We start from the raw sequence: 10,000 nt of genomic DNA on the forward strand, positions 1-10,000 counted from the left end.
GTGTCCTCAGGAGGTTTTGACTGAGTGATTGTGAGTCTGCAGGAGGTTGAGTGAGTGTGTTATGACTAAATGGTGTGTGTCTCCATGAGGTTGGGTCATGACTGAGTGAGTCTGTGCCTCCATGAGTGAGTGTGTCATGACTGACTGAGTGTGTGTCTGCAGGAAGCGCCCTATGTGATGCTGAAGAAGAACTCTGACCTGTTCGTTGACAACGAGCGCTACGAGGGTTACTGCGTGGACCTGGCCGCCGAGATCGCCAAGCACTGCGGCTTCAAGTACCAGCTGAAGGTGGTCGGCGACGGCAAGTACGGCGCCCGCGACGCTGAAACCAAGATCTGGAACGGCATGGTCGGGGAGCTCGTCTACGGGGTAAGCCCTGATTCGACGCTTCCTTTAGGAGCCCGGTCATGATTGGATACTCGTGGTGTGTTTGTTTGGTTCAGTTTTGGAGCGTTGTTGTCTGATATTGATCCGTACGTTATTAAGTGATTCACCGTCTATCTGCAGTAGTGACTGCACTGTACACAGAGAAGGAGCAGCAGGAACATACGCACTCAGTAGACATTTAGATGGTCTGTTACATTTACATTTACAGTGAGGGGATTTTGCTGAGGCTTTTATCCAAAGCGACTTACAACCATTCATTCACAAATTCACACACCGACGGCGGAGTCGACCACGCAGGGCGACAGCCAGCTCGTCAGGAGCTGTTGGGGGGAGGTGACTTGCTCAGGGACACCTTGAAACTTCGCTAGGAGGAGCCAGGGATCGAACTTGCAACCTTCCGGTTTCCAGTCAACCCGCTCTACCTCCTGAGCTACTGTCACCCTGTCGTTCTGTTCATATTGGGATCCGAGACTCCGGTCCAAGATCCCAGCTGGGCATCATGAAGGACCATCTGGTCCAATATGGTCTCAAAGTAGCCAGGACTGACCTGTGATCTGCCTCTTGATAACGAGGAGACTCTGACCACTGAACCTCTGACTTGTGTTGGCAGAAAGCGGACATCGCGGTGGCTCCCCTGACCATCACCCTGGTGCGCGAGGAGGTGATCGACTTCTCCAAGCCCTTCATGTCGCTGGGCATCTCCATCATGATCAAGAAGCCTCAGAAGTCCAAACCCGGCGTGTTCTCCTTCCTGGACCCGCTGGCCTACGAGATCTGGATGTGCATCGTGTTCGCCTACATCGGGGTCAGCGTGGTGTTGTTCCTGGTCAGCCGCTTCAGCCCCTACGAGTGGCACACCGAGGAGTACGAGGACGGCCAGATCCAGACCAACGAGTCCACCAACGAGTTCGGCATCTTCAACAGCCTCTGGTTCTCGCTCGGCGCCTTCATGAGACAAGGCTGCGACATCTCCCCCAGGTACGGGCCTCCAAAACCGCCTCTAACCTCCCCCAGGTACGGGCCTCCAAAACCGCCTCTAACCTCCCCCAGGTACCAGCCTCCAAAACCGCCTCTAACCTCCCCCAGGTACCAGCCTCCAGACCGCCTCTAACCTCCCCCAGGTACCAGCCTCCAGACCGCCTCTAACCTCCACCAGGTACCAGCCTCCAGACCGCCTCTAACCTCCCCCAGGTACCAGCCTCCAGACCGCCTCTAACCTCCACCAGGTACCAGCCTCCAGACCGCCTCTAACCTCCACCAGGTACCAGCCTCCAGACCGCCTCTAACCTCCCCCAGGTACCAGCCTCCAGACCGCCTCTAACCTCCCCCAGGTACCAGCCTCCAGACCGCCTCTAACCTCCCCCAGGTACCAGCCTCCAGACCGCCTCTAACCTCCACCAGGTACCAGCCTCCAGACCGCCTCTAACCTCCCCCAGGTACCAGCCTCCAGACCGCCTCTAACCTCCACCAGGTACCAGCCTCCAGACCGCCTCTAACCTCCCCCAGGTACCAGCCTCTAGACCGCCTCTAACCTCCACCAGGTACCAGCCTCCAGACCGCCTCTGACCTCCCCCATAGCCTGGACCTCTTGGTGACCAGACCTTAACTCCCAATAACTTCCTGGTGACCGGACCTTATCTCCCCCATAGCCTCCGGGTGACGTGACCTTAACTCCCCAGTTAGCTGGACCTCATTCCTCTCGACCAGCTTTTGACCTAACTCCAGAATCACCTTGTCGTTTCGTCGCGAAGTGAATGTTCCTTGGCTCTCTCTTCCAGCCGTGTTGTCATGTGTGTTCCGTCTCCCCTCCCCCCAGGTCTCTGTCCGGCCGCATTGTGGGGGGCGTCTGGTGGTTCTTCACCCTCATCATCATCTCCTCCTACACGGCCAACCTGGCCGCCTTCCTCACGGTGGAGCGGATGGTGTCTCCCATCGAGAGCGCCGAGGACCTGGCCAAGCAGACGGAGATCGCCTACGGGACGCTGGACTCTGGTTCCACCAAGGAGTTCTTCAGGGTAGGGTTTCTCTTCATAATCATACCTCCGGACCTCGACCCCAAGACCTCCACCACAAGACCTCCACCTAACCTCAAGACCTACCAGACCTCCTCCTCCACCTTCACCTCCAAACCTCCACCTCCAGACCTACCAGACCTCCTCCTCCACCTTCACCTCCAAACCTCCACCTCCAGACCTACCAGACCTCTTCCTCCACCTTCACCTCCAAACCTCCACCTTCAGACCTACCAGACCTCTTCCTCCACCTTCACCTCAAAACCTCCACCTCCAGACCTACCAGACCTCCTCCTCCACCTTCACCTCCAAACCTCCACCTCCAGACCTACCAGACCTCTTCCTCCAACTCACTGCAAACCTACGAAACACACACCTAAAAAGCTCCACCCCCAGACCTACCAGACCTCCTGCTCCACCTCCAAACCAACCCCTCCAGACCTTTACATCCAGTCCTCCACCCTAAACCCTCATTCAGCAGCCCTGTGTAGCTCACCTCCTCCCTCTCCCCCCTACAGCGCTCCAAGATCGCCCTGTTTGACAAGATGTGGACGTACATGCGCAGCGCCGAGCCCTCTGTGTTCGTGAAGACCACGGCCGAGGGCGTGGTCAGGGTCCGCAAGTCCAAGGGGAAGTACGCCTACCTGCTGGAGTCCACCATGAACGAGTACATCGAGCAGAGGAAGCCCTGCGACACCATGAAGGTCGGAGGCAACCTGGACTCCAAGGGCTACGGAATCGCTACGCCCAAAGGATCTTCATTAAGGTGGGTGGAGTAGTATAACAATGTGCCCCATATTGTTATAGTATCCCACCTACCCTGATGTGCCCTAGCTAAGGCCCTGAGCCACCTAGATAATGTGGTTTGTATAGAGCCAAGGTAACCAGTCTTACCAGAGTAGATTAAAGCCCTTGCAATTTATTGTAAGTCGATAAATTGCAAAAATATATTTTTTATTAATATTTTTAAATGTAATTTATGATGAAATATTATATTATGGAATATATATAATGAGAATTATCATCCTCAATTGGAATTAATCATTCTATATGTAAGAACATTTTGCCTTCCTGATTTGAACTGATCACTAGTCATTCTATTGCTATCCTAGGTCCCAGTTTATCTCCAGCCAACTAACCTCTGCATCGTGTGTCTAACCTGTTAACCTGATGAGTGACTGAGTAGACTGTTATTTCGACTGCATCACCTGTATAGACCTGTTAGATAGCAATGTTCTGTTAAGAGTTTGCTTGTCAATGTGTTTTGTGAAACCCTTTCAGTACACGACTCTTGTTAAAGAATCGATGACATAGAATCTGCTTTGCAGACATGAATTTGACCTTTTCATACCAAAATATCTTCCTAGACTCATTGTGGCACTGCTTGGGTTTCTATACGATGAGTTGAGATGCTAATTTGTTAAACATTGTCTATCTTAGAGAGGACTACGCTAAGTGCTAAGAGAGCTAACATTTAGGATGAATGATGTGTGACGTGGCATGCTGTATCTACTGAGCTCTAACCACTGTTTCATGACTGCTGTTGTGCTATCTCTCTTGTAGTGAGGACAGTGTTATTAATGTGTTCCACCGCTGTAGATAGCCAGCCTCCAAGCCTCCCCCTGTAGCTCGGCAGGGGAGCCCCTAGCTTAAACACAAACAGAGACATTGGCCGGATTGCTAAGTGACGCTGTCTTACAAGCTATGTTCTATTGTTTCAAGAAACGCCGTTAACCTCGCAGTGTTAAAACTGAACGAGCAGGGCCTGTTGGACAAATTGAAAAACAAATGGTGGTACGACAAAGGAGAATGCGGCAGCGGTGGTGGCGATTCCAAGGTCAGCCCCAGTGAGCGATGGTAACTCACTCCCAACTCCACAAGTAGGCAGCAGGCGGCCCCACCCCCACCACCGCGCCCCCCTTCACCCCCCTGGCTCAGGGGGGCGCGCCCAACCACCACCCGGTTACCACAGCTACACATAGACCCCCCCCCCACCCCATTGGCCCCTCCACGGCTGTCTCCATGCCAACCCCCGCCCCGCCCGCTGCCTACTTGCGGCGATACGTTGATGCACATTTGGCTCCGCAAAACCCGCGTTTGCCTAGGCCAAATGGAGCGTCGAGGTCCATCGCCATGACGACAGAAAGATGTGACAGTCAGACTCGAGATAGGATGAGAGAGATAGATATCAAAGCAAAGCAAGTGTAAATGTAATAATAACATAAAATAACATTGATAATGTTATTTATGTTATGTTCCACTGAAGAACGCCTGTAAACCTTGCGGTATTGAAACTCAGTGAGCAAGGAGTCTTAGACAAGCTGAAAAACAAATGGTGGTACGATAAGGGGGAATGCGGAGCCAAGGACTCAGGAAGTAAGGTCAGTGGATGTGGCAAACACACCATTACAACCCAAGACCGTCATCACAAAGCATGAGACACATGCCTGCAGAGCTACTAATGACCCAACATGTACCAGCTCACAGACCCTAATGCATGCCATGTCACCCATGAAATGTGCACCTTAATGATCTCCTTTTCAGCACCCTAACTCTAAAAGTATACTAAATCCAGGAGCTTCCTTCTTACAAAGAAGCTGCGGTGTGGAACTGGTGATTGGATGATTGGGGGCGCGTAGTTAAAGGCTCTGACTTCCTCTGAATACAGGATCAGTGATTGGCTGAATCCCGACCATCTCTAGAATACAGGATCAGTGATTCGCTGAGTCCCGACCATCTCTAGAATACAGGATCAGTGATTGGCTGAATCCTCTAAAGGGCGTCCAACCATGTTGACCCTCATCTGTTGTCCTCATGTGTCGTACCTATTGTGTGTCTTGTTGTGTGAGTAGTGTGTGTCGTACCTTGTTTGTGTCTTTTTGTGTGTGCGTCGTACCTTGTTTGTGTCTTTTTGTGTGAGTAGTGTGTGTCGTACCTTGTGTGTGTCTTGTTGTGTGAGTAGTGTGTGTCGTACCTTGTTTGTGTCTTGTTGTGTGTCGTGCCTTGTGTGTGTTGTCGTGTTTTGTGTATAGTTTGTTTGAGACGTTTTAAAACACAGATTGTACCGACACACAACACCGTGCAGTCGACACAGTCACCTCCAGGGAACTGGTTGCACGAGATATATTGACAACAGATAGAACAATAAGAGATGCATTGATGACAGATAAAACAATAAGAGATATATTGAGAACTGATACATCTTAAGATTATAGGACGGCTGTAGCACATCAAATAACGATACACTTAAACCCAGACACATTTGTCAATAAAAAAGAAATGTCTGTTAAAAAAAGAAATGTCTGTTCATATATGTATTATATGGTAACCGTGTTTTCGTATATTATATTGTAAACGATCACGTTAATGTCCATATATCTATATATCTATATCTGGTGTGTGTCACGGTGTTGTCACTGGTCCTGGATCAGATTAATAGACTTTATCACCGTGGTAACGCCGTCTTCATCGCTTCTCTATTTCCGTGTTCGTTATGTTGACCTGTTTCTGTCTCCTGATTGGTTCAGCCCCCCTCCTCCTCCCTGATGTCTCGCCCCCCCTTTAAATGGTCCGCTGGTCACATAGAGCCGCATAGACACACATACACGAACACACACACACTGCACACACACACACACACAAACACACACACTACACACTCACACACACACACACGCCCACTGCTAGGCGGTGCGCCCCCCCGTCCGGTCCCAGCTGTACTTACTCCCCAATAATTGATCCCCCCTGATTAACGAGGGTATAGATCACTGCTCCAGAGAAGCCCCCCCCCCCCCCCCCCCCCCACCACACACACTGAGTCCTGTCGTATGTTCACGTCCCGCGTCTGTCTCTACACACACGCCGCTGTACCCATAGTGAACGTGCATCCCTGTGCCTGTGTGTGTGTCTGTGTGTGTGTGCGTGTGCCTCATATGATACTGTTTGTCCCTGTGCACCGCGGCGCGCCCTGACTCCGCCTTCTGTCCCCAGGAGAAGACCAGCGCACTCAGCCTGAGCAACGTGGCGGGGGTCTTCTACATCCTGGTGGGGGGGCTGGGCCTCGCCATGCTGGTGGCCCTGATTGAGTTCTGTTACAAGTCCCGGGCCGAGGCCGCGCGAATGAAGGTGGCAAAGAACGCACAGACTATTAACCCAACTTCCTCGCAGAATTCACAGAATTTTGCCACATATAAGGAAGGTTACAACGTTTATGGGATCGAAAGTGTAAAAATTTAGGGGGTAGGAGACGAGGTTTCATGACTCCCTCTAATGCACGCGTTTTTGGCATCCCTCTCCATCCGTGAGGTGTGAGGTTGGCCAGGGTAGCGACTGATCTTATAATTTGGTGAACTGATCCACAGTGTTTTGTCCCCACGTCCCCTCTCCTCCATGCCGTCTCCATGTATGACTGTGGGCCATGCCTGTCACGACCTCTGTCCTCTGACCATCACCTCCTCCACCCTGCATCCCGTTACCATGGAGATCATGTTTGGTTCGCGCCACATCCTCACCTTTTAAACATTCTTACAATTCTTACATTTGAAGGACGGCCGATCCTGTCACTAACCTGTTCCTCGTGTGTTCATGTGTTCTCCGTGTGTGCGCGTTTGTGTGCGTGTGGTGTGTCCGTGCCTGTGTGTGTGCGTGTCCGCGTGCACGTGTGTGTGGCTGTGTGTGGGTGTGGGTGTGTGTGTGCGTGTGCCTGTACGTGTGCTTCCCTGTGTGCGTGTGTTTGTGTCCATGTGTGCTTGTGTGTGTGTCCGTGTGTGTTGGCCACGCCCTCTGCCCGGTCCAGATGACCTTGGGCGATGCGATGAGGAACAAGGCGCGGTTGTCCATCACCGGCAGCACGGGGGAGAACGGCCGAGTGGTGACCCCCGAGTTCCCCAAAGCCGCCCACTGCGCCCCGTACGCCCGCCCCGAGATGGGTCTGAACGTCAGCCTGACCGACCTATCGTGATCCTCTGAGTGCCTTACAACGCTCCAATCACGCGCCTCCGACTCTTCTTTCCTCCCCATTCTGCCGGTGGTCTCCGGTTCATTCCGGTCATCTTCGGTCGTCTCCGGTTTTATGTCTGGCTGATGGAACGTCCTCTGGCCCCCGTGAGGCGGGAGCCCCTCCCCCCCCCCTGTGGGGGGACGCGTCCCAGAACAACAAAGGTTTCTCTCTGGGATTGAGTTTCTCCTGACGGACACAGAAACCTTGATTGACAGCAACTGCTGCTGCTGGAAGAATGAGCATCAGTTTGTGTGTGTTTGTGTGTGTGTGTGTGTGTGTGTGTGTGTGTGTGTGTGTGTGTGTGTGTGTGTGTGTGTGTGTGTGTGTGTGTGTGTGTGTGTGTGTGTGTGTGTGTGTGTGTGTGTGTGTGTGTGTGTGTGTATGTTCCTAAAGATGTTGAATCTGCGTAGGATTTTCAAGCACATTCGACACCATCTTCATCGAGATGTGAAATAGTCTTTTTTGTTAAGAAAATATTAAAAAAAGACCAATTTAAAAACACTATTTTTTTCACAAGAGCGGTAGACTAATGTGCTTCTGTGTGGGTTGGGTAGCAACATCTCAATGTGACAAACTGCTTTCAGTTTCATCTTTTTTAAAGCCAAATATGTTGTTTATGGATTTAAATCATGTATCATGTAATTTATTACAATTCAAAAAAGATCCTGTGTATCTTTTTCTTTGATATTTGGTGTTGATATGAAATATTTGTCGATGCTTGATCTTTTAAAACGTCAAGCCTTATTTGTTTTGCTTGTTAGACTTGGTGCCGCAAATTCTGTTCAACTTGTGTGGATTAGTTTGCTTCGATTATCTCGCTGTTTGTGTTTTGGACTTAAAGCGGAACTCTTCCCAGTTTACACACCATGCAAAAAAAGCATACAAAAGACTTTTTCACAAATAAAGACCAGATTTCATGTTCAGAGAGGTGATCCAGGTTAGGTGGCCAGTTTGGTTAACCAGGTTAGTTGGACCAGGTTAGTTAAACCAGGGTTAGCGTGCCAAATAAGTATGAGTGCCAAATGGTAGTGGTAGTTAATATTCTTATGTCTCACTGTACACAGTGACTGTATATGATACATTCTATAACTTTTGTAAGTAGATGTTGATGGGAGGCCATGATATTCCAAGAGCCTGTTATTGATCGAACTGTTATTGATCGTGTTGATCGGTTAGCGATCAATGCAATCGCTAACCGATCAACACTATCACTAACCAATCACCGCAATCGGAGACCGATCAACAAGATCGCTAACCGAGTAACACAATTGGTTATTGATCGTGTTGATCGGTTACCGATAACGTTGATCGGTTACCGATCACGGTGATTGGTTATTGATTGAGTTTTTCCGATATAGATTGAGTTGATGGGATATTGATCGAGCACTAGTCGCATGTTGAAGCTGCAGAATAATGCATTTTCCTCGATTCTAAACTTACATTTCCATTTGATGTTAACCATTTGGAATATCAGTCATATATATAAACAATAATATATAAATATACATCTATATACACCTATATTTTATATAAAAAGTCTAAACACAAAAAACTGCCCTTTGTATTTATAATTTTTAAGTTATTATAATCGTTTTTTGATCAATCTAAATTACACCTATTTTGTTTAATTTCTTTCATAATTTCTTTGTATTTCAAAAGCTCAAACAAGCAAATGAGGTTTTAGAGAAAACATTTGTTGATCAAACGGCCATAAAGGCTGAGGCAGAGAAGAGTTCATGAGACCATCTCTGCTCCACAACCTTTAATATTGAATGTGTGCTAACTGGTTTATTTCGGAACACTTTCAAAATAAAAGTGACTAATCTCTTACCACCGGTCTGTGTTTTCTGTCTGGAGTGGATCCTTCGTTTCCTCACTCAATCCAAACAGCATGAGGAAGCGGTTTGAATTATCAGTGTTCCTCTCCATACATGTTCAGAGTGCCAAGCTCATATAGAAATAAAGAGGACATGTGTTGTAGGTATTTCTCTAGAGGAGGGGCTAAGATCATCTATTATATTCCGTACCTCTGTCTTCAGGAGAGGTCATGGATCATAAAGGAGCAATCAAGAACATATTCAGAGTTTATTAAAAATTAATATTTAGAGTTTATTAAAAACTAATGTTCAGTCATTTGAGAAATCAACACCGAGAGACCATCCCTCTCTCTCTCTCTCTCTCTCTCTCTCTCTCTCTCTCTCTCTCTCTCTCTCTCTCTCTCTCTCCCTCTCTCTCGTGTGTTTAATTGGACGATCTGCATCAGAGGAACCACAGTATGAGAGTAGAAACACAGTGTTATAGAACCACAGTGTTAGAATAGAACAATAGTGATAATAAAACAATAGAGTCAGAATGCAATGATATGTAGAATAGACTCATATGGTATGTTAGAGAACAATGGAGTTGTTGACGTTGTGTTGTGTCGTTGTGTAGCGGTCCTCTTCCAGGTCAGCGGTCTGAAGCGTGTGCGTAGAGCCTAGCGTAGCGTGGGGAAAGGGAGGCGTTCACATGAAAGGTCTCTTCCTGATGCCTGTAACACAGACACACGGAGACACACACATACACAAACACACACACACACACACATACGGAGACACAAACA

General features: G+C 49.0%; 1 protein-coding gene across 3 annotated transcripts in view; it reads left to right on the top strand.

Annotated features, from left to right (window-relative positions):
• The window catches only part of gria2b (glutamate receptor, ionotropic, AMPA 2b), a 33,889-nt gene extending 27,015 nt beyond the window's left edge, over nt 1-6,874 (top strand). Inside the window, exons 10-15 of one of the 3 annotated variants that reach the window (XM_056600223.1) lie at nt 163-369; nt 998-1,365; nt 2,204-2,402; nt 2,918-3,165; nt 4,122-4,236; nt 6,390-6,874. In XM_056600223.1, coding sequence (XP_056456198.1) covers nt 163-369; nt 998-1,365; nt 2,204-2,402; nt 2,918-3,165; nt 4,122-4,236; nt 6,390-6,635 — 1,383 coding nt within the window. In that variant the 3' untranslated portion in view covers nt 6,636-6,874. Of the gene's footprint in view, nt 1-162; nt 370-997; nt 1,366-2,203; nt 2,403-2,917; nt 3,166-4,121; nt 4,237-4,665; nt 5,650-6,389 lie in introns of those variants that run through there. The other 2 variants (XM_056600224.1, XM_056600225.1) reach the window with 2 other exon arrangements.
• Nucleotides 6,875-10,000: the final 3,126 nt, after the last annotated feature.

This window comes from Gadus chalcogrammus, chromosome 10 (assembly GCF_026213295.1).
Source record: "Gadus chalcogrammus isolate NIFS_2021 chromosome 10, NIFS_Gcha_1.0, whole genome shotgun sequence".
Taxonomy (NCBI): domain Eukaryota; kingdom Metazoa; phylum Chordata; class Actinopteri; order Gadiformes; family Gadidae; genus Gadus; species Gadus chalcogrammus.